Source organism: Hippocampus bargibanti, linkage group LG18, assembly GCF_051943395.1.
Source record: "Hippocampus bargibanti isolate YZ-2025 linkage group LG18, ASM5194339v1, whole genome shotgun sequence".
Classification (NCBI taxonomy): domain Eukaryota; kingdom Metazoa; phylum Chordata; class Actinopteri; order Syngnathiformes; family Syngnathidae; genus Hippocampus; species Hippocampus bargibanti.
The window spans coordinates 5,272,716-5,297,508 of NC_142751.1; the positions used below are offsets into that span (position 1 = coordinate 5,272,716).

The 24,793-nt window shown below is 39.9% G+C and overlaps 1 protein-coding gene across 1 annotated transcript; it reads right to left on the bottom strand.

Moving 5' to 3' along the window:
* Positions 1–104: 104 nt before the first annotated feature.
* On the bottom strand, positions 105–23,504 carry chd1 (chromodomain helicase DNA binding protein 1). Its single transcript, XM_089020549.1, has 36 exons — positions 23,012–23,504; positions 21,602–21,717; positions 20,727–20,928; positions 20,047–20,157; positions 19,755–19,948; positions 18,835–19,109; positions 18,529–18,754; positions 18,288–18,388; positions 17,023–17,201; positions 16,757–16,881; positions 16,453–16,669; positions 15,377–15,466; positions 14,930–15,120; positions 13,309–13,497; positions 12,943–13,105; positions 11,669–11,821; positions 11,501–11,572; positions 11,267–11,416; positions 9,859–10,007; positions 9,679–9,775; positions 9,489–9,584; positions 9,197–9,373; positions 8,960–9,123; positions 8,843–8,884; positions 8,625–8,758; positions 8,408–8,546; positions 8,002–8,152; positions 6,486–6,608; positions 6,264–6,407; positions 5,892–6,179; positions 5,657–5,788; positions 5,361–5,539; positions 3,948–4,047; positions 3,817–3,868; positions 3,496–3,730; positions 105–1,434 (listed from the first exon to the last, which is right to left on the bottom strand). The coding sequence occupies exons 2-36, from the start codon at positions 21,655–21,657 to the stop codon at positions 1,152–1,154; spliced, it is 5,379 nt and encodes a 1,792-aa protein (XP_088876675.1). The 5' UTR covers positions 21,658–21,717; positions 23,012–23,504; the 3' UTR covers positions 105–1,151.
* Positions 23,505–24,793: the final 1,289 nt, after the last annotated feature.

Consider the following 24,793-nt stretch of genomic DNA (forward strand, 5'->3'; position numbering starts at 1 on the left):
GTATCATCAACTCAACAAAAGTTCAGGAAGGCTTTTTTTCTGTGTCGTATGGTTTTCTTATTATTTTTTCACTGATAAACATTTTAAGCACTGGTCCAAGGGAGTACAGTGATTGATTTTAATGGCTTCATATAAAAACAGTTCATAAAAATCCATGCACTCTCAGTGTAAATTGATTCGGAAATATAGAGGAAAGTTATGTACAACAGAGTGAACCGTTAACAGTGACTTCATTCAGTTGGGTGGTTCACCACAAATATACTTGGCTGCATAGAACATTGACATTATTGCCTAAGTTGAAAAAAAAAACTGTTGCAGAAAATATCTAAGCAGGTCTTTTTCGACTGATTTCAAAAGTCACTGATTTAAAAAAAAAGACGACTCAAAAGAAACTCGGCAAGAACTTTCCCTTTACCAAAAGTTACATTCTGAATGCAGTATAATGAAAGACCTACTATACAGAAACTCATTTCGAGAACAACAAAAAAAGAAAAAGCCTGAGTTGATAAAGAAAAGTCTTAATAAATCCAAAAAGCCTGAGGAAAAAGACCACTGATTTACTATTTTACAGAAATGTACATATGTCACGATGGAAGAGAAAAAAATGCTTACAAAATGTAGAAAGCAAATAGATTTTTTTTGTTTAGTTTAGTTTTTTTACAGCTAAAATCTGTTCTTAAATAATTCTCACACAAACAAATGAGAAAGTATGTAAATGAGGTACGTCAGGTGATGAGCCCGAGCCCAGACTGGTCTTGATGTCAGCATGCGACAGCTGACGGTTCTACCGACTTAACACTTAAATAAGATAATCGCGTTGGAGATGATGGCGACAGAGAGACGTGAACAACAGTCTAAACACAGGTTCCAGTGTCGTGGGTCGGTGGGAGTATGAGGGCAGCGCTCAGGGTCTTATTCTGTCCAAAGGTTTAAAAAAAATGTTATAAAAATAACAAAAATTGTGCTGCATGCAGCATTTGACTCTTAAATACAAAAATATGCTATGATATTGTTTTCCTTGATGCCTGGTTTGAGGCGCTGCTTAGCATTCGTCTCCAGTCGTGGCACAGTGCTTTGGACAGCTTTCCTCTAAGGCGTGGGCTGTTGTTCGCAAGTTCATGGCCGCCGCTATCGGGCCACGGCAGCTGCCGTTATGTCTTGCGGCTGCTCCAGATCTGCTCCGGTGTGCTCTTGTGGTCGGACGAATAGTCAAAAGGGGAGCGGTGGCCCAGCGGCGAGCGGGAGTCGTAGGGAGAGGGCTGGTCTCTGGGAGACCGGGGCCCACTCGCCGAGGCCCTCTGCTCCGTCTGCCAGTCCGAGTGGTAGCGGTAAGAGGAGCGGTGGTCCGAATGGGAGAGATCCTTTGGGTCCGGCCGGTGGTCTTTGCTGGTGCGCAATTCCTCCAGCTTCCTTTGCTTCCCATCGCTGAAATGTCTATCACACACATATGCGCACACACACACACACGAGCCTGACTGACATTGACATTGCAATGAAGTAGAATGCAGTCAGCTGTCATTCCAAAACACAAGACAAAACCGCTTCATTTCAAGTAAACTGCTACAAGCCACGTGGACTCCTCTTTCTAGGCGTTCAAAACTTTCAAGTAAATTGAAACACCGTTCATTTGGCACTTTGCATACTCGGTACGGCAGCCAATCAGAAGCCTGTTTCGTGCTTCGGACGATACCGTGACTGAAAAGTGTACTTGACAGTTTTGAAAGAGGAGGCCACGTGGCTTTGAGCAGACAACGCAACGCAAACATTGCATTGTTGCACCATGACGACAAACGACAACTGGAGCTAAATCTTCAACAAGGGATATTTACCATAAATTAAGCAGGGGAGCATTTGTGGTAGGTACTTCTTTAATTTAAAAGATCTTTTATACTTTTTTTTTTTTTTGCGATTAGTCATCTTATTGTGTTTCAAGTTGTTAAAAATGGGGCAGGACACTTTATGGCCAGGCAGGCAACTTTACAGAGTTGTCTGCACAGGTGTCCGCTAACTTTTTGTCATGAGTTTCAGACACTGATCTCACGCTCGCACAGCAATCGACCGTGTGATGGCACCAAAGGGGGGAGTTTGCGAGTCATTTAGCGTCCGAGTCTCTATTCAACATTTTGAATTTATTTCGACTTACGACCGTTTGGTCAGAAGGGAACTCGATCATAAGTTAGATGTTACCTGTATTCTATGCGCCTTTACTCATCTAAACACCGATTGAGATTGCATTTGTGGAATGACTGAAGCACCAACACATCATGTATTGTTAAAAAACACTAAATTCTTGAAAATTGTATTATTGTCACTTAAAGGAGCGGTGTTCAAGAAACATGGTTTCTCATAAGACACCGTCAGCGTTTATGTTTGGCCGCGTGAAGTTCATCAATCATTTCCCACAATGTTCAGTATTTTGCAGTCAGCTACAAGTGTCATCATTAAAGTGCTTACTTTAAAGGACAACCGACGTCACTTTTTCATTTCTTAAGTGACATCAGAAAAACGTTTTATAGCATCTAAAATACCCAAAACACACAGTATGATATTTTTATTCAAGTGAAAAACACCAATAAAAATGATGTAGTGTCCAAAATCTGCAAAAAATTGAGCTGCGAATTGGGTATTTTCAGAAAGTCCCGCCCCCAGTTCGTGACGTCACGCCAAGACGTCTTGCAATGCTGGAGAATCAAAACAATGGCTTCAGATTCGGAGAATATGCTTTCTTGTTACGCATCCAGTTATGAATATGATTCAAATAGTTCTGAAGAGGAAAGAATACATGTTTGCAATCGATTAAAGAATTTATTCCGTGCCATTATGAGGCAACATTGAGGGAAAATTTCTCACCGAAAAAGAGGCACAAAATGGCGACCTCCTGTGGCCACCTCCGTTTCCACAGGCTGATAAATTCCTTATATGGAGCTTGGACGCCCTCTTCGGGTGGCTTTTGGGTGCAACATGAGGTCCCCAGACCAAACAAGTACAGCAAAATACATTGACGTGATGAAGGACGGCTACAATGCGTTTTTTTTTTTTTCGGTCAGGGGCGTTCCTTTAGTGACGTCACGTACGGACTCGTCGCCAACTCAAAAACAAGACTTCCTGAATATTCAGGGCGAGTCTTAAAACATAAAATATAGCTATATGCGGTGAAATCTTATTAAAATACGCTCAGTAGAAGTCATTTGAAGCCATTTTACAAATTAATATTAACTTGTCCGGAGACGTCGGTTGTCCTTTAAATTGCTTGTGTATATCTGGCATGACTCAACTGGAATGCATGTTAGGCTAGTGGAGTGGTATCAGTGTACAAGTGTTGTCCGGCCACTTTGAATCAATAAACATTTGAGATGTATGTTATGTTTCACATTCATTACAAACAAAAAAATGCCGTGTCTAAGGTTTAGTTGGGGATATTTTAACTTATATCGTATTTCAAAAAAGTAAACATTGGTAAAGATGAAGCAGGCTCAAAGAGATTTTACTATTCACCTGTCCTGTCTATCCCGATCCCTGCTGTCTGGTCGGTAGTGGTCTCGGTGGTCTTTGCCATTGCTGAATGAGGAGTAGGGCCTTTTCCTGGATTCTGTAGTTTTCCTGGAGGCGTCCGGGATGTGCCTCTCCTTGCTGCTGTCATGATAGCGCACAGATGGCTGATGGCGGTCTGAGCTATAACTGTCCGGACTGCTGTCATCCTGGTGAGAGTTGTCCCTCAGTCGTTCAATATCTGGGACAAAAAGAACACAGTAAGAAATATATATAAAAAAGTACATTTCACACCAGTTGCACAGTTCCAATGAAATTAATAGTTACCTGTGTGTTTAACACCCATTGTGTTTGCACTCCTTGCATTTTGCTCCATTGCCTGTTTATAAAACAAATAAAAAGGATTACGGACTGATCTGAAAACATTGGAATGTAGGAATACTTGCAGGGTACCCCACCTGAGCATTCTCTTGTCTTTTCTTGATGGCATGTTTATATAATTTATGCAATTTCCTGGCGTCAAACTCGGTGAATTTCGAAACAAATATCCACAGGTTTCTGTCAAAAGACAAACATGATCAGACACAACTATGATTGGCGTTTGGATGACTCACATTACATGACAGAAATCACGTTCACAATTCATAGTGAATGTTTCATTTAAAGTGAATCACATTTATGTATTAATAACATGTTCAATTTGCTATAGGTTTCATTTCAGCAGCCATCTGAGTTAATGTGTGTTTATTTGTTGTGGTTACATGAAGAGCAGGCAACTTCCCCACCGAGTTGTTTCCCTATTAAGTGATGATAATTAGTACAGATCCATTGTAACCTAAAGGAGTTGTGTTCTTCTGCTCTTCAATAATTGACACATGTAGTTGCCAACACATCCTCAAACAAACAGACAACTACTTTGCGCAGCCATTATGAAACAAAGATAATATCAAAAGCAGAGACAACTACTGTCTAAACCAGGGCTGTCAAAGACATTTTTGTCGCGGGTCGGGTCACATTGTAGTTGTGGTTTCTATAGGAGGGCCGTTAAGAATTATGGGAAACCAAATAAATGTTTGAACTCCTCCACGTTACATCCACAGAACATGACAAATTGATGCATAATTAGTTTGAAAATCAGAACTCAAGAATAATGACTGTGATTTTGCTTTATGTATGACAATATGACATTTTGGTTCGGACCTTGGCAATGATCCTGGAACTTGACATGCTCGATTTGCTTTTGCGGGCCACATAAAATCATGTGGCGGGACTTTTAAGACTTTTAAGGCTAATTAGCACCTTGTAGATGTGAACGCATCAGGTTTATGTGACTTTCTGTCCGAGCATTTTTCGAGCAGTTGTGGAAGCTCTTGATCAGTGGTTTTTATTCTAGGTTCGAACAAAGGGAGTTCGGTGAACCGGTCTCAGCAGTCTGACGTAGCCTAAGCCATGGAGGTTAAGAAATGCCCTAATTGACTCAACATGTCAATTAGTTCTGACATGCTCGCTTAGCCATCACTGGCTGAAGATGAGCACATTACTCCAATCTTTGCTGCTGGAAATTTAGTTTACTCAGTAGTGTGACTGCTGTGAAAAATAAATAAAGCTGTACTGTGTTGTACTGTATTCCCTTTAATGTAGCTCCATTTAGTTAGTGGATGCATAGCGCAACCACTAGTGTAGCTTTTATTCTATGGATTCTAAGAGATTTAAAACGGGCTATTCATCGAAGGTCTGATAATCCGAAGCGATTTATAGTACAAAAAAATACTGTAGTTTGGACTCGAGAGACCAGATTTGTATTCCGTCTCCTTGGCAGAATCTGTTCCCATCTTTAGCTTTGTGTGGTCAGGAGAACAAAGCGTGCTTACTTTCGCCATTGTTTGATGAGGTCAGGATTGGAATACTCCTTGAGACACTCTGTGATGTGGTCTCCAATCTTGATGAGACATTGCCTGGTATGTTCGAGTTGCTCACGCTCGGAGAGACCCTTCTCTGGTCGATCCAGCTGCTTAAGCGCTGCTTTCACCGGCCGCATTCTCTCTTTACACTGCAACATTCAAACACTTGTTAACTATTGCTAGCCTTTGATCATGAGGTGACGGGGTCACATTAACGTCATATTGAATAAAACCATACTTTTTGCTTTCTGAAAGTTTGAACATACCACACTGAATGTCTTCTGGTCCAGTTCTTCAGACTCCTCAGAGAACGGAACATTGTCTCCACTTGCCGTTATGTGGACTGGCACATCAGGTGCTTTCTTTAGCCGTTCTCTGAACTCAGCTTTGATTTCAGTCTGTTGGGGAAAAATACCACGAATAATAATGCCTATTCATTACGACCACTCTGTATGGAACAATAATAATACTAAATTAAATAACACATTTCAGTGTGTTGACCTTTTCCATGTTGTCCTCCTGTTTGTGGACTGCTTCCAAAGGTTTAACCTCTTTTCTCTCTTTTGACTCCTTGTGGTCTTTACTGTCCCAACTGTCCTCCTTTTTGCAGTCTTTCTTTAGCTCCTCTTGATACTCCCTCTCACCAGATGAAGAGCCATCATCCTGTTGAGCCTCGTCCTCTTCTTCCTCCTCCTCATCATCTTCCTCTTCCTCCTCCTGATTCTCTTCCTTCACTGACTCTCTGTCGGTTCTGCTTCGTCTGCTTGCAGCCTTCACGGGCATCTCCTCCTGAAACAGTCAATGTCCCACATTCGTGCAAAAGTTTCTTTTTTGGGTAACAAATATTTGAACGTAATGCGATTTTAATCGTACCCTTTCCTCCTCAATTTCATCCTCATCATCCGATCTTTTGTCCGATGGGGCATCTGAGGATGCACTCTTGATCATCTCATCTATCGGAGTTGACTTCACAGTTTCTCGTTTTTTGGATCTTGGTTTCCTCTTCCGAGAATTGAGCTACAAATGCAAGGCGCGGTTCGTCAAATGGATTCACGAATAAGTGAAGGAAGACACCATGTAAATGTCAAGACATACTGAGCCTGCTTGTTTTTGAGCTTCTTTTTTGGCAAGATCCTTGCTGAGTAATTTGATGAGGTAGTCTGCTCTGGTCTGGAGCTGCTTGGCTTGAGGTTTCTTATCGGGGTCGTCTGGTAGGAGCTGTAAAATATAATATGGCGTTTTCAGGGGAGAGTATACATGTTCTTCTGGCGACAGTGAAAAGTCGACATAATTAAATGTAGGTATGGTGTAACCCCAAACATAAAAACCGAGCCATTTACTGACATTCAGGCATCCCAGCATAGGGAAATTAAAATAGCAAAAATGCCGTCACCGTTCCACTATCACTTTTGTGTAGTATATTTCGTCCAAGACATCTTTACAGTGTGACAAATGTAACGATGTTTAGCGAAAGTTTACTGGCAAAAAGCGCGTAAAGGGAGCATATTTGTTTTCTCGTTTCATCGCGCGGTATTTTACTCCCAAGCGATTCAGATTGTCAACGGAAGAAACAAAATCGACCAAAACACACGAAAGCATGCCGACTCAAGCACTACGCATTCTGATCATCCTATCACCCTTCAAAACATATTTTTTAGCGGTTGTATGCGGAAATAAAAGAAATTTTATATGAAAATAGAAAATATCACTTTGGCGAATAAAAAATAGCGGAATTCCGCTATATAGCGGATGTCTGGGATCCCTGTGACATTGTTCAAGCTACAATTGATTTTGGAATATGAAAAATATATACAGTGGAACCTCGGTTTTCGAACGTCTCACAGTTCGAACAAATCGGAGTCCGAACAAAATATTCGAGAAATTCTTGCTTTGTAGTTCGAACAACAATCGATGTTCGAACGCCAATACGACGCGTGAGTGCGTACGCGAGGGTGGGGTGCTGAGCGGCGTACGGGTGTATCGCTCTCTCCGTGACCAACTGTTGTCGCTTGCGGACGTGTTGCATTTTGCTACTAATCATGCCTCCAAATAAAGTAAGTGCTGCTAAATGTGAAAAAAATAAAAGTAGTGCGTACAACTATTGCATTTAAGAAAGAAATAATCGCAAAATATGAAGGAGGTGTGCGAGTGTCTGATCTGGCGAGGGAATACAGCATGGCGAAATCTATGATCAGTACGATAATAAAGAATAAGGAGGCTGTGAAATCGAGTGATGTGGCTGTGGGAGTGAGAGCAAGTGTCATTGGATAGATATTTTAAGAGAAAAGAACATCCTGTAGCCGAGTCATCCGTAGCTGTCACGTTCCGAGCGAGAGTGACGGCAGCTGACTCGTCGGAACGTAGTGGAATGTTTGGAATCCCAAAGCAGGCGGCAGAGACGTACTACCCAAGCAGGATGTTTATTCACAAATAAAAGAAAACACAGCGAGTAAGAAGGCAGAGGGTGATCCGACCCGCTTACTACGCCAAAAATCAAATGGCACACGAGGGCACAAAATTACGCAATCCCGGAAGATGAAAAAAATTTCGTTTCATTCTGTACCTTGTCATTTTAAGGATGTAAAAGTAGAACATGTTTGCTTAAACTCACTTTGTGTGTGAGATTGAGGTCCGGGTCCATTTTGATCATCTCCCAACTGCCGTAACCGTACTCATAGATTCCTATTAGCAGGCTGGAGTCATCCTCTTTCCCCCACTCAAGGTCAAAGTGTGCAGCCTTAGAGTGGCATGGAATCATGTACCTATGAGGAACAAACACACACACACACACACACACACACACACACACACACACACACACACACACACACACACACACACACACACACACACACACACACACACACACACACACACACACACACAGTGAGATTTATCACTCAAACAGTGCAAAACCAAACGGAGGATTGATCGTCATTTTTCGCTGGAACGCGAACCGCAACATTTTTGCATAGCTTTTATATTACAAATCATCCTATTTGAATCTGTTTACAAACTTTTTTCTCTCCTCTGGGTCGGCAGGGATGGCCTTGTGAAGTGGAGCGAGTTCTTCCTCATGAGAAATAACAAGCTTGGCGTTGACTTGAACACCAGAGATCCTGAACGTGGGCCCTTTTACCTTGCCTCTTCTGCCACCTGGTGTAAAGGTGTCGACACTGAGCAAACATTCTCGCAGTCACCTTAAAATATATTTTCTCATCGTGATTTAGTTACTTGACGTTTTTTCAGGTCCGCAGGGGTTTTCTCGTAATGTTCTCACACAGCCGTTGTGAACCGTTTCAGCCAAGCGTTTCAGGTCATGTTCAGATTTGTCCACAAGTTCGGCATCACGAGCAATAGCATCCAACCTGAATCAAGAAATTGGAAAGAAGTCTAAAGTCAATACTTCTTTAAGGGCTGGACATGTGAATGTTGAGATTATGCACACTTACCGATCTAGTGGTCCCCCAAATTTCTTATAACTTTTGACAAACCTGATTAGTTAAAACAAAAAAAAACATGAATAAATAATCTTTAAAAATCAGAATGTAAATGAATTGTGTTTGTACCTCCGAATCTCAGCGTCACTGAAGCCCTTGATATTTTCTCGTGGAATGGTCCGAGGCCGACCGCGTTTCTTTGGCCTCTTTCGATCTGAGTGGGAGTCGCTGTCGGACCCCGAGTATCTCCTGCTCCTGCCCTGTCTTCTGCCCTCATTAGCATTAAATCTTATCTGTTGAATCACAACAAAATAAGTGCAGGAAGCATGAGCAAAGCACTGTACTGAGGTTATACAGCCTGATTACCTGTTTGGCACAATTCCTCATCCGCGGTAGCATGTAGATTTCCTCGAGCTCCTTTTGCCTCTCCTCCTCTTCCATCCTCTTCCTCTGCTCCTCTGGGATGATGTCATCCCAACTTCGCTGGCTGCGCTCAGAGTCCATGTCTATTTCCTCTTCTTCCATCATGGTGAAGTTCGCAACCTGCACAGGCCAGAGAGTCACATCAATTTAGATGAACCTAACCAGGAAGAGTTAGACATAACCAATTGGGTATTGGCCAAGCATTAGTGTAACAAATGATTTCTTGAGATATTACTTTAAACTGGGACAGAAGTTCTTCTCCCACTGTAGAGGGTCCAGGGTCGTTTTCTCTGGTCTCAGCTCTTTTCAGAATCTCATCAATGTCCATTTCCTGTCGAACATGACAAAGCATGGCATGATTTGCGCATGCATGTACATATGTGTATGTGTGTGTGTGCGTGCGTGTGTGTGATTTGTATTAGTACCTGAGGCTCCTGCTCTTCGCCTTCTGGCTCTTTGAAAAGCTCCTCAGCACCAAATTTCAGGATTGCAGACAACTCTTCTTTGTTAAATGGTGCTGAACTACATCAAAAAAGGGATATGAGAATTCAGATTGTCTTATGTCATATGACAGGACATTCTTCGAACCACAAAGTGCGGCTTGCCTTGAGGGAGCGGTGCCAGTGTGGAGGACAGTTTTTCCCGTTGTGTCCATTCTTTGAATGACAAGGTGATCCAACACCATCTTCTTCTTTGCTCTCTCTATTATTTCCTCTTCCACTGAGCCCTTAGTCACCAAACGATAGATGTTCACCTAAGAGAAGAATGCTTATAAATGAAAGTTGGACTGAACAATACTTAATCCTACAGGGCGACTGTCAAATGTATGATGCTCCATTGACAGTGGCATGTGAAAGAATCTGGGCTACTTGAACTTTTTTACCCTTAGCCACAATTTGGGCTTCGAATTTCTCAAAATATAGTTGGAACCCTTTGTGGGACGGTTTCGTAAAGTGGACTGAAATTCACAGGATATTTGTAACATTTTTGGGGAAGAAATGAACAGTCACTCCACAAGTTTTGATTTATGGAGTGAGTCCCCCTTCTAGAATGTGCTTTATATTACTTAAAATTAAACAGTTTTTAACAGCATTTATTTATATCAACGTCCACAGACAGAATAGAAATTGATATTTTCGTTCAAGATAATGTGAAAATAAAAGAGCTGTTGGAAGAAATGTCCACCTCCACATAATCATTAATATAATTAGATTTTTCGATATTTCAATGAATTAACATCAACAAATAAACACAAATGGTCTCTTTGAGATCACATCACAAAAATGTCACCTAATGTAATGGCAATAATACTGAAACTTCCTGCAAAACATTAACATCGCCCTTTGAAAGTGCAGCAACCCCCTCCCGAAAAAAGGAAATTAGTCAAAAATATGAAGCATTGTTCTCATGGCTTGTTAGTTTCAATGCTCCGTTAGGTTGCAATAGTCTTTGAACATAATTTACACAAGACTGTTTTTGCTGATGCTACAAACACAAACATCAAATGTCAGTGAGGGATGGAGGGGCACACTTTTATATTCCAGAAATAAACTACGAAAAAAAATTGATTCAGAGAAAATAAACTCTTGACCAAAACACCTGTTTAATTGAAATTGAAATGAATTAACCGCCATAATACAGCCAAACCTTGGTTTTAGAACTTCTGTTATCACCCAAATCGGATTTCAACCATAAAATTTGAGATGTTTGCATCTCAGATTACCACCGAAAGACGGTTTTCGACCAAATTGAGCAAACCATAAAAAAATGCACTCAACAGATCTCTGCTTCATTTCACGAGGAAGTGGCGCTTCCTTGTGTACATTGTGAGCAGACGTGTTTGTTGTGATTAACGCAAACCAGACCATTTTACGTTATTTCGGATAGCGTTATCATCCCCTAATCACGGTCAAAGAAAAAAGTATTGGATTTCGAACAAATCGCTTTTCGCAGAACTGTCTGAAAGAGATTATGGTACAAAACCAAGGAATGACCGTATACAGTTTCGCTTACTTGTCTCTTCTGTCCAATCCTGTGTGCTCTGGCCTGGGCTTGAAGATCATTTTGGGGGTTCCAGTCTGAGTCAAAGATTACAACTGTGTCGGCTGAAGCCAGATTGATACCGAGGCCACCAGCACGTGTGGATAACAGGAAACAGAAATCCTGGATATATGTATAAAGGGGGTGGAGTTATGTATGCATACACCAGATATATATATATATATATATATATATATAAAATCTTACCTCTGAACCATCAGCATTAAAATGATCCAATGCTTGCTTCCTCATCTCACCTTTGATGGAGCCATCTAATCGCTAAATGCATCAACAAAGCAAAAAATGCAATTGATGAAACACAAAGATAGTGATGCGTACAGGATCGATTTTGAAGGTAAGTGTGCTGAAAAAAACCTGAAAGAGAAACTGTCGACTTCGAAGGTACTCAGCTAGGATATCCAGCATCCGAACCATTTGGGAGAAGATGAGGACTCTGTGACCTCTCTCTTTCAAACGAACGAGCAATTTGTCCAATAAAATCAGTTTTCCACTGCTGCGTATAAGTTGCTGAAAAGAAAGGAGGAAAAACATTGATTCTCTCGTGTGTCCAAACACTATCAAGTTTACACTTTTCCTCCTTTGATTACTGCACCTGGAACAAAGACAGCCTCATTTATGCCCCCTTCCCCCCAGAATTTCATCATCTTCATTTTTGTGTTTACAGCTCATGAATTGTATTTTGTTATTAACTTTTTGAATCAAATCATCCGCACGCAATGATTTGGTATGGTGTTCATACCTGGTTTGCTCAAATGCATAGCTTCATCCTGCCAAAATGCATTCATATTTCTGTGTAACCTCTCAATCTTACAGCAGTGGTCCATCGATGAAAAGGTTTCTTCAGCTGTCATCTGTACATCTTTGAGGGTGTCGGACGTTTCACTTCTTATCCAAGATGCTTCTTCAGTGAAGAAGTTTGCAGAAGAAGCATCTTGGATATGAAGCGAAACGTCTGACACCTTCAAAGAAGTATAGATGACGGCTGAAGAAACCTTTTCATTGATTATTTCATACTGTACGGTTGGCAGTTTGTTTTTTGTATGACCCCCGCCCCCATGTCCCACTGCTCATATTTTTTACTGAATCGGAAGCAGTGATTCTCTTCATGTCAATCCAATTTGGAGCGGCTGCATTCAAGCCACACAGTGCAAAGCAGTGGTTTTCTTATTGTGGTCTGTCAAACTATGGGCAAATGCGATGCATCAAAGACTATTTAATGCAGTTTGTGTAAATGATTATGTGTAGTTATTCCAAAAAAAAAAACGTTTTATCACCAATTTTGTCAAAACATGATTTGATGGTCCATTGTAGTCACTGCGCAGTGAGACTGTGATGCCCATTTAGTCTGCGATCTCCGAGCAGCAATTTGTAAGCTCACGTGATTTGATGAATGGCCTCACTTGCAGATCAATTTATTGATTCTATTCACTCAAATGATTGAAATTAAATGAAGATAAAGTTTTCATGATGTGTCTTTCTGTAGTAATTATTAAATGCCTCCATCTCCCTGAAATGCCACGATAAAATCGATTCACTGCTAGCCCTACCTGGGTGTGCCCAATAACTGATAGACAGATGGGAACCATCTCTTGACACAACAAAACAAAAAACAATAAGTGAATTGAAACCTGTAATGCTTCAGCTCTGTTAAGGAATTCGAGGTCCTCAGGGGGTTTGATCAGGTAACAGTGGTTACAGCACTTTTTCAACTCCATCATGATGTTTAGGAAACCTGATGTGCTGCCTTTGATACCTTTACTGAGAGCCTTGTAGTTCCTGGTCAGGATCCATCTACAGTCACAGGAGAGACAGGGAGAGAAAGAGACAGACAAATAAATGCAAGATAATTGAGGGGTTGAAGGGTGAATAAAAAAAAACCTGCATTCTGATATATTGACTGAGTATCATTCACTGATGAACATTGGTGTCATAAGAAGGCACAACTAACGGTAAATGTATAAAGCGAACCAGAAAAGAATGCACACAGTCCTTACTTGTAATACTGTTTCTGGATAGCGCTCATTTCTATTCTGAGAATCTGCTCTACTTTGGCTGGGAGAGATTTCTCCACATCCTTTTTGACTCTGCGTAGAAGAAACGGTTCCAGTTCTTTGTGCAGACTGGTGTAGCCAGAATCCCGTCCTTTACCATGTTCCTCCTCAAACATCTCCCATGAGTGAAACCTTGAAAAATATAACAACTCATCAATAGTGTCAACTCCTGATATATTTCATGGAAATATTGCTCATGAACTCAAATGTTTGACTTCATGCATTTGTAATACAGAACACTACTCTAAAGTTGACACATACATACGTACATACATACATGTATGTACGTACGTACGCACGCGCGCGCACACACACACACACGCACATACATGAAGTTAATATGGGCAAGGGAGATGTTACCAAATATTAGCGCTGCTGTATGTATATTTTTGACCCAGCAGATTTGATCACTTTTTTCTGTTCACCCATAGTAAAGTCATAAAAGAACCAAACTTCATGAATATTTTGGTGACAAAGAAGTATTTGTTCCAATCACTCTATCATAGAAAAATCAGAGTTGTAGAACTAACTGGAAACTCAAAAGACCCATGACGTTATGTTCTCCACAAGTGTATGTAAACTTTTTTTTACCAAAACTGTACATTTATTATTATTATTATCATTACATTCATACACACATACCAGCTTTTGTTTTTTTCCCCCCCAAGAAGAAAATTGTTCTATCAACTCAACTACGTTCACGAGATGTGACAGTTTTAAAACAAATTACACTTAGCTAAAAGCAACGCATTAAGTACAGCTTTTTTTTTTTTTTAAACTTGTCACTAACATACCACGCCCATAAAAAGAAAAATGTTAACGACCTAAATTATTTGCCATAAACATATAGGACAATACCATCAACTTAGGTGATGATTTCTCATTTCTCAACAAGAATCAACCTGATCTACAATGCAAGGCTCGATCAAGCTTTTCTTTTGCGCAGAGGAGTTTTGCTCATCACTAAAAACTAATTTCAGTGAGAAATTGACAAGTTATATTGGTTCAAACTTCCTCACGGTTATAGCATCGTAAAACACCCCTGGTGCCGATATCTTCCACAAAAACATATTGCATGGTACAAATTCAAATAATTAGGCATGGGGCACAAGAATAGTAATAGAGGGAAAGTATAAGTACAGGAGAAATTTAGATGGCGTGTTGTGAAGGGTCTACCAGAAATATTCTTTATTGCCAGCAGTCCCTTGGTGAGAGAGCTCCTGTAACAGGTTGTGGGCTTAATCTTTCTAATACTGTAAATATGAATCTTACTTTTTGTGCATTTTTAACAATAAATAAATCGGTTGTTGTGTGTGTAGCCTTAAGGGGAAAACAATTCTTCATCATTTGGAGACAAACAGCTAAACCCAATTAACAATTTCAAGATGCACTGTAAATGTATTTTTGTTGTTATTGGTGGTACATGCATTTGAATATGAAGTTTTTATTAGATTTGTTTTCACAAAATATGTCTGAGGTCGAGTGATATTTCGTATTTTCTGTGAAGTAGTACAACAAACAAAACACAGATATAATGATAATGTAGCAAAGAGTAATAGCCTACTTTTCGGGCATAATGAAGTGCAGCAGGGACCAGAGCTCTTTTAGGGAATTTTGCAGTGGTGTTCCTGTGATCAGGAGCCTGTGATTGGACTTGAAGTCAATCATAGTCTTGTAGAGGAGGGAGTCATCATTCTTCAGTCGATGCGCCTCATCCACACCGATGAAAGCCCAATTAACACTGCCCAAAAAAAACTGCAGACATATTTGTCACATATTGAGTTATTCTCCTCACAACATCAAGACCGTTATTGATTGAAGTTAAGGCTGGACGATATGACCCGAAAACCAAACCTCTAAAACGCCCACCCAACCCTCTTCATCTCCAACTAAAATTGTCACCCAGCCCAAGTGACCTTAGGTGCTTTATAAGGCAAGTGTAAATTAAATGTATTAATATATTATTTTTTGAAATTATTATTATCAGAAGCCTATGTCATCTGCTTTTCACCTTGTCCTTGAGAAGAATCTCATACGTAGTGAGTAGGATGTTGAATTTCAGCCTCCTGGAATGAACATGCATCCACTCGTGTGTCCTGATCTGGAGTTAGGAGGGAAAGGAATGTATTTGATGTGAACATTTTTGTAACAGCACTGAAAGGAATAAGAAATGTAACTAATTCAACTCTACAAAGGTGAACAAAAAGCTCTGTCCTTATGTGTGTTTGGTAAGGTTTGGCATTGTTTGCATTTTTGGACGAATTGAATAAACTTCTCTATTCTTGAATATAATGAATATTTTACTGCTTGTGAAATTCACTCCAAGTTACTCTGGGGACTATTTTTAACCAGTACATAAATTTTTTAGAGGAGCTTTTTTGTGAATCTCGAGAAAATACAACAATGCAGTAGTTGCTTAAGGCATGCTCCTGAAAACTAAATTTGTTAAACATTTGCAGGTTTTCTTTTGAAAGAAAAAACATGATTGACTTCATGACTACATTTGAGGTCAAACGAGAAAAATAAGTGTAACCACATGCTATATGTGCTGTGTATATGACACAGGTACACTGTGCTCAAAAAGTGATTGCCCCTTTCTTATTATTGTGATCTTTGCATAGGCGTGACATACACAGGTTTCATTTTGTCACATCAATTTTAAAATCGCATAAAGACTACTCAAGGAAATATAAAATGTAGTTACTAAATGACTATTTTATTGACCAACTGTGTTTGAAGGAGGTCGGGGGTTTAAAACATAGGAGTTTCAATGTGAAAACAAAGATACCAATTGTGACTAATGACAGTGGGAGAGCGGATGAGTTCCCAGGTGAAAACCACTGATATTTCTGTTTTATTTTTATGTGAAAATATGTCTGAAATACATTCAAATATTTTTCATGAGCAAACTATTGACAGTCATGTTTTGGATTTTTTTTTCTATCAACAAGTGTATCTTCATACTATTTTTTTATCCTTCCCAAAAAATGTGATGACGAGATTTTCAGGAATTTGAGAAAAGGACACATAAGGACTGTCAATCATGTAGGAGTATGTACAGTATGTATGCAAAGGATTCCAACTTACCATATTCCTACTGCTTATGTCCCCAAGGTAGACAACAATATTCATTTGAGGAGCCCACAGCTGGATTTCTCTCTGCCATGAGGTTAATGTAGAAAGGGGTACAACCAACAAGAAAGGCCCATATAGCTGGTGCTCGTTAAACATATAGTTGAGGAAAGAGATGGTCTGAATGGTCTTCCCCAAACCCATCTCATCAGCAAGAATGCAGCTGTTGCCTCTAGAAATTCAGACAGAACAGAAGCAATAAAAATCAGTACCACAGAGCTTGAGAGGGGAATGCGTGGCGAGATTTCTTGAGTCTTACTTGCACCATGAGTGCGCCATCCAGTTTAAACTATCCAACTGGTAGTCTCTGAGCTCTAGACCATCACCTCCTATGTAATGTGGCTGCTTTTTCATTGGTGCAAACCTTGGTCTCTGTTTCAGCACCTACAGGAAAAGGACAGCTGGTTAGATCAACAGAATTTAGAGTATATCAACCGCATCAAACGGTGCAATCAAAAATTATTTTAATAGAATCTACAGATTCACAGACAAATAACTAACATCCAGTCTCCTCTTTATAATTACCTTGCAATCTCTGGATGGAATGGTCTTTGATTGGTTTCTGCTCATGTAATCATCAATACATTTTTGAAACTTCTTAGCAATCAGGGCTCCATCTTCCCAGCTACATTCCGAGTAGGGCAAACCCTGCCACTTGCACAGGTAGTCCGGGAAACCAGCAGCTGACTTTTGGTTAGAATGGCCTGTTCAAAGATATTCAGACAGTGATTAACATTTAATTTACAATACAGCTGCTGTGCAAATACATACATTTGGATGTGTTTGAGGAGACCTATTATTGGGGAAAAATGTTAATTGCATGAACATGATAATTGGGACTTGGAGAAGTGGCTCATTTGGTTAAAATAAACAAAACGCCCCCTATAAATCAGAATCATAATCAGAATCATCTTTATTGCCAAGTATGTAGAACACACAAGGAATTTGTTTCCGGTCGAACACGCTGCACTAGTATCATCAGCAAAAAAAATGCAAAGAGGCAGTATACAGTTCAATTTGGGCTACTGTTCAAAGAGTTAATAGCTTAGGGGAAGAAGCTGTTTAAATGTCTGCTGGATTTGGTGCGCATGGATCAGTAGTGCCTGCCTGAGGGGAGTAGCTGGAAAAGGTGGTGGGCAGGGTGCGGAGGGTCCAGTATGATTTTCCGCACCCTAGTTTGGATTCTTGCAGTGTGCAAGTCCTCGAGAGTGGGTAGGACGGTACCAATGATTTTTTCCGTCGTCCGAAAGGGCTAAGTTTTAGGAAGACTAGAAAAATCGAGTGAAATGTGTGCCATAACAGTGATCCTCCAACATGTGTGAGGTTCGACATTCGCAAATCAGTTTTTTTGGCCGTTTTCAGAAAATATCACCAATTAGCATATTGGCTCAGTTTCAATTTCAGATTCTGAAGATGAAAATTCTCATGAATTAGGAATGATGATCGATCAAAAAATAATGTGAGTTTACTGTGAAATGCTTTAATTAATATAGTACAACTGAAGTCAATTTCGTTCCTGCTACCTTTTTAAAAACATTCATGCAACCATATTTTTTAAGCGACAGCGCATTTTACCACGCCTGCATCCAATAATGCATGTATGTGTTGAATACAGAAATAGCATCCGTAAATGCCAGTCTTAATATTATGCGCCGTATGGACATTAAAATACAGTAATATTGCGTTTCGAGAGCGTGCTCTATGAATACAGTAGTTTTTCAGAATGCATATTTTATAAATGCTATATTAATAATAACCTGTTTTGAATTAAAAGAAATGTAAAAACATACCGATGATCCTCTCCACAAGTTGGTACTGAGAGTGCAGGTCATCGATGAGTTCTTCCTGACAATTGAAATACTCAATGTCTTCGGGCGACGCTGTCTTCAACCTGGTGGTGGTAAAAGATTGATCATGAAATATGTAATAGCTAAACCACAATTCAAACCTACCAAAGAGGTGATTACCATTATGTACAGTTAAAAGTATAAAAACTAAACAAGGAATAAAGTTACAAACTGCAGTCCTTACCATTTCTTTTTCTCCCCATCCTTCTTCTTAAAATTGTCCAGTTTCTTCATACCTCTGACATTTTGCACCTTAAGGGTCTCTTCTGTTTCCCAAGTGTTGTGAATATGGGCCCAATTCTTCCACTTTATTAGGTACTGGATTTCCCCTGCCTCCTTATTAGGGTTAAAGTTGGCATTTGGGTCTCCATCCGCTTCTACAGCATATACCGTAGTCACACTTCCCACAGCTGTGAGATTCAAAAGGAAACATTTAGACATATAAATCACATATTCATTTCTATGAATGTGAGAATGGCAAAACGTTTACCTCTTTTCCTTCCGATTCTGCTATCCATCACTCTCTCAAGTGTTTCGAACTCATCTTCCTCAGGTTGAGGTACATCCTCCCCAAGAACTTCCACAAGGTCATCAGAATCTGTTTTCAGTTCCTCATCTTCCTTATAGCTGATGTTGACAGTGGCTTGCCGCCGTGGACCAGCAGCGACAACTTTCTTGTAGTTATCATCCTCGTCGTCAGAAGACGAACATTTCTGTGCTTTCTTTTTCTGAGAGCTACTCTTCTTGCCATTTCGAAAATTCATCCTGACAAGAGAAAACAAAAGTTAACTTCACAGCTCATTCGAAGTAAATTAGCCGATAGAAGAGTACGACATTTAGAATGCATTCAGACCGCAGGCAAATCTCATTTCAATCAGATTCCCCCTCAAATTCGATGTTTATGTAAATGTCCAAATAAGGATATGGCTTCCTACAGGTTTGCCTCCTGCCATTGAAAATTTTAAATGTTTGATTCTTCCCCTTCAATTCTAGATTTCCCCTGCAACAGCGTACAAACCCAATTCCAATTAAGTGGGGAGATTGTGTTAAACAGATAAAAACAGATGGCAATGATTCGCAAATCATGCTTATGTATATTAAATTCAACACACAACAAAATCACAATATTTAATGTTCAAATATGATAAAATTTGTTTGTTTTGTTTGTAAATGAAAACAGGGAATTGTGTGGCTGCAACACATTCCAAAAAAAGCTGAAAAGGGTCGCGTTAATCTAACTGTTGAGGCTTTGAAACACAACATCCCACCTTCATTGTTATTGGTTTTTGATTCATATTTGCATTATTTCCAGTGGAAAACATATTTTCAAAACACCTTACCCTGAACAGTTTGTGTTCAACCAGCAAAGTCAAATGTATTGCCAGGCAGAGGGGAGAAAAATGTACTTACTTAGTTGGAGGCTTTCTGCTTTTTGTCGTTTGACTGGGCTCGTAGTCTGAAACGGTTTCATCACTGTTCTCAGCAGACGAGTCTGATCCAGAGCCACTTCCTGATCCAGAACCCGATCCAGAATCCGAAGAGCCAGAATTTCTTCTCCTTTTGGATCCACTTGAGGAGTCCGAGTCATCACTACTTGATGAGTCCTGAAGTAATTGACCCATAATGACATGTTGATGAATAATTGAGACATTTCTAAACAACACCCACAACACATAAGGCGTACACAATAACAGTGTATTACCTCATCAGAACCACTATTTGAGGAGCTTTGTCTCTGTTGCTGCTGAAGCTGCTGTTTCCTGAGCATAGCAGACCGTTGCACTGCTAAGATACTTGGGTTCGACTTCCAAAACTGCAATTGATGGAAAAGAAACACAAACATGGAACAACACAGAAGCACACCCACTGCTTATGCACTATTCTGTGTTAAAAAAAATACAACAGTGACCCATGAACTACTTGCAACCCTGCACGACCGAGTCAAAGGTCACATTTGGAACGACATTTCGCTGCACTTAAAACCCTTCAATATTCTCACTAGAATCCGCTGTGCCTTTTGCATGAATTCTGGTTGTGCTGACTGATCGGAAACTGATTTTATGTGGTACATGGTACTCAAAAATGGGTCAAAATGGTTTAGCATGGAGTGAAGGAACATTTCTTCGCACAGAGGCGCGAAGACAGGATGCCGCTTAGTTCAATTAGAGAAAGAGAGATAGAGAGAGAGCATGAGACAGAATTCAGCACTTGCATGTTCAAACACCCATCTCCCTTGTTTATTGGCTTTGTTGATAATTAGTATTAGCTATTTTAAACCTTAAAGTGTAGACATTAAAATACAGTTGCATGGAAATGATATACATTCTAAAAATGAGTAAAACCCAATTAACAATACAGAATCTGTATGAAATAATGTTGTACCTCAGCGCCATCAATGTTTGACTTGTTTGGAGGGTCAATCTTTTGCTTTGATTTTTCTGCCTCCGAATCCGACTGGCTGCCAGTGTCTGAGCCACTTCCTGAGTCGCTGCTCCCTGACTGACTGCTGCTGCTTGAGGAGCTTGAACTGGAACCCGAGCCAGATCCAGATGCTGATCCAGAACCAGATTCATCATCAGAATTGCTGTAAAATTTTAAAAGAAAAAAAGGGAAGGTGATGAAACTGTTATCTAGAGGCATCTAAATTTGATGAATATTCTAACATTGGTGACAAGAACCCACTGCTAATATTCACAAGTTAATATATTTAACAATTGTCTTCCAAGAACTAAGATGTTACTTCAAATTTTGGTCCTGAAATTGTTTTCATGACTGAAGTCAGCATCTTATCTGAACAGCCCGCACAAATCACACCACTTGATTTCGTCAACATCAAAAGATGAATGTCATGGATGTGTGTTGCGTTGTATTTTGGGGTTTTCTTTTTTTGAAGTTGTGGCTCTGTTGTATACAGTGTGGGTCAATGAAACGAGAAGTAAAAAAAAGACTGATTAGAACACAGCAACACAATGCAAATCATCCCCATAAAGAAACTGAGTGAAAAAATGGCAGTTTGGTATGCCAATGACTTAAAACATTTAAATGCAGTGGAAAAATAAATAATAAATGTGTTCTCACGAGAGTCAAAATCATCACACTATCATCCACATTCAAAGTAGAGGATGGATGACCTGTCCGGTAATGTTTGAATGGGACAGAAATAACACCAAATATTCTCAAATGACATCTCATCCCTGTAGAATAAACCACAATTTCGAATCCAATTTGTGTCCTTTCCCCCGAAATACAGGACTTACCTTGATTCCCCACTGCTGTTGCTTACACTTTCATCCTCACTGCGTCCTGCCATCATGAAGTCGAGAATGTAGACTTCCCCCAAAGGGCCTCAAATAGTGTGTTCAACGTGATTAAACTGAAACGTGACAATAGAATATACATTAATACACGTATCTTTTGAAATACAAATAAATCATGCCTTCACTAACAGTTTAGTTCAACTTCATAAAACTTTTTTCAACTAACGTAAGTAATAAATATTAATTATATAGCTCGAGAGTATGTTTTCATGATAACTGAGATATTCTCAAAGCTTGGCTAAGAGGAGACGGATAATACAGTATATTAGAGTACCAATGTCAAAAGGCATACAACGGTTAAAATTCCAAGTTATTCGTGTTACTGTACCGAGAGGACAAAAACCGGTTAGTATAATTATTTCAAGTTGAAAGAACGTGTGACAGTGACGAGAAATTAATATGGATGTAGAGTTAGCCACTATCCCAGTTTGCCCCTATGGGTTGGGGCCTATCAGGCCTGCGCAAAGACAGCGTGTTTACGTCTCAACAAAAGCCACGGGCGCTCAAAAACAACCAACACTTTCAATGATTATATTCAACTAAATGCGTGCTAAATGCTATGGTAGCACCACTCTCGTGACGGATAAAGTTGGGTCGGTTTTAGACAGTTTACCCTCAGTCTGAGTAATAGTTTACCTTTAAGCTAACCGGCTAAAACCGGCTAATGCCAGCGTCGGCTCTTGGCGGGGTAAGTTGCATACGCAGACACGGCTAACGCGCCAGCCAGACTTCCAAATACAAATAGAAGACCAGCAACTAACTTTGGAAATACATATAGAACCCGTTAACTTTATAAATACTGTCATCAATATATTTACTTGGGAATGTCAATGTCTTCTACTGGTAATTTTTAACATCACTTGTATTAGGATGAGTGGCTATACGAGTATCTAAAGACTTACAACAACTTCGATTCAAAGTGAAAAATGCTACAAGTGACCCACGCAATGCAATACATGTTTCATGTGGGGTTAACGGTCGTTTGGTAAACATGGGTTTCAGGATGAGGCTAACGTAAATTAAGCACGAGGCTAGCACGGAAGCTACAAAAACGACAAAACTTTGCGGTTCATTTTAACGAGGTTGCGCTGCAATGTTGCTTTTGTTGACAGTCACGAGCAACATCGAGGCTCTACCATCAAGTGGTGCACTATCCAAATAGAATGTGAAAATGTGACAATTGGCTCAGTATTTAACAAATTATTAGAAAGCCCACATATACAAATTAGCTAACCCAACTTCGTCCTCTCCATCTTGTTTTCATCCGCCGCTCACTTCTCGCGGGTTTAACGCATCAACATGTAACATAAGAATGTGTTCTCAATATACCACGGAACAAGTTATTCTTGCCTTGTTTTAGCTTAGCTCCTCTGATGAAATTGTTGTCAAAGTCCAACTGTCGGGTCCACACTTTATTCCTTTTATACGAACAATTAGTGTGATAACAGCTACGGGTAGCTAACGCTGTCTTGCGTTAGCTGGCTAGCTATCTCCCAGTTTGGGAGAGCAGCCCGTAACGACCCACTTCAGGAGAGCTTTTGGATTGCCGTTTCCTCCACACCTTTGGGGGAAAGAGGCAACCCCTCTTTGCGCTGATCTGTTCGTTGAAGTTCCGTGCTTGATGATAAACCCAGACTGTAAAATACAAATAAAAAGGCTGGCATTTCATTCCATGGTCTTCCGACAACCGGCCTGCGCCATGACGCCGTAGGGTTCACTTCGCTAGGAAACCCCGGACAGTGACGTCAACGACTGCACATCAACCCCGAAACGGCAGAAAGCATTTGGTAACAAACAACCGTTGAAACAAACTACAACATGTAACGACAATTTCACAACTCCCACATGAGAAATAATTGGCGTTTGCTTTGGCTATTGCGAAAATTTCACAAATAATTAAGCTAAAACACGTGACGGTTTGTATTCTATTTGGAAAGTGACAATTGTGGTTGTATTTATGAAACTCCACTTGTAATAGTTCTCATTTTTGTGTGTTTTTAATAACTGGTTGCGAGGCTAATATATTTTCCATCGATACAGTTTTACTCAGAAGATACAACACTGTACGTACTGTACGTCAAAGAATCATCGTATTGCTTTTTTGACTCATCGTTAGTGTGCTGCAGAATGTGTTCTGTGACCAAACTTACCGAAAGAAAAAGCACACCGTCTTATTCATCAAACGTTACTTTTTACAACTTTCCACTTCCGTGAAAGAAATACAAAACACGAGTTTCACAAAATACACCCGTTTCTGATGAAAAAGCGAAGAGCTTTTGTCTTTTTTGTTGGAGTCAGATGTCGCTATTTATCAGGCATGGCAGTGAATTTGATGCTTGTATTTTTTGGTTTTGTTACACCTCACATTTAAAAAGCCCACAATGAATAAAAGGTGTTTAATGATGAAATAATAGTGAGGCACAGATATACAAATACAAATCTGACCCTGGTCTTGAGCATCGCTGACTCACCATGTGACTCAAAAAGTTTTTAATTCTTTCTGTTCTTAATTAATCAGAAGAGAAGAACTGGGGTTTTGTATCACGAAAAGCAGATATTTCTGCCTCAAAATGTCCACATAAGAGAATCAGTTAAAATTTCAGTTTTACCAGTAGTAGCACACAGGTAAGCTTGGATTTTAAAGATTTTGTATGGAAAAGATGGGAATTAAAAAGCCAGCTTTTGTAAAGTTTCAATATTTTTTACCCACACTGGCCTTGTTAAAAACATGTAAAATATTTTCAATGCAGCCCATTCTACAATGTTTTTCTGAGCTTAACTGTTGCAAGGCAGTTACTTTCGGTATAGCAACAGGAGCGTTTACTTCTGTATCTGAGTGTATCTCGGAGTGTTTACTTTAACCCACACATAACTCTAAGGTGGCCTGAGGCCTTAGAGAATTATATCTTCCCTCGGATGCCGCTACGAATACATTTTTATGCAATCTCATTGTAGTATTACTTGAACACAACAAATTGATGTATTACTCGTTCTGTAATAAATCAAGTGACCTATCTGTTTGTTGACTTTGTTTAAAAAACATTCCCAAGACATTTGTTGCTTTTGGTGAAAGGAAAAACTACTGCCTGGCTTGCAGTTTTGGCTGTCACTTCCGCTTTGCGATGCATCTTA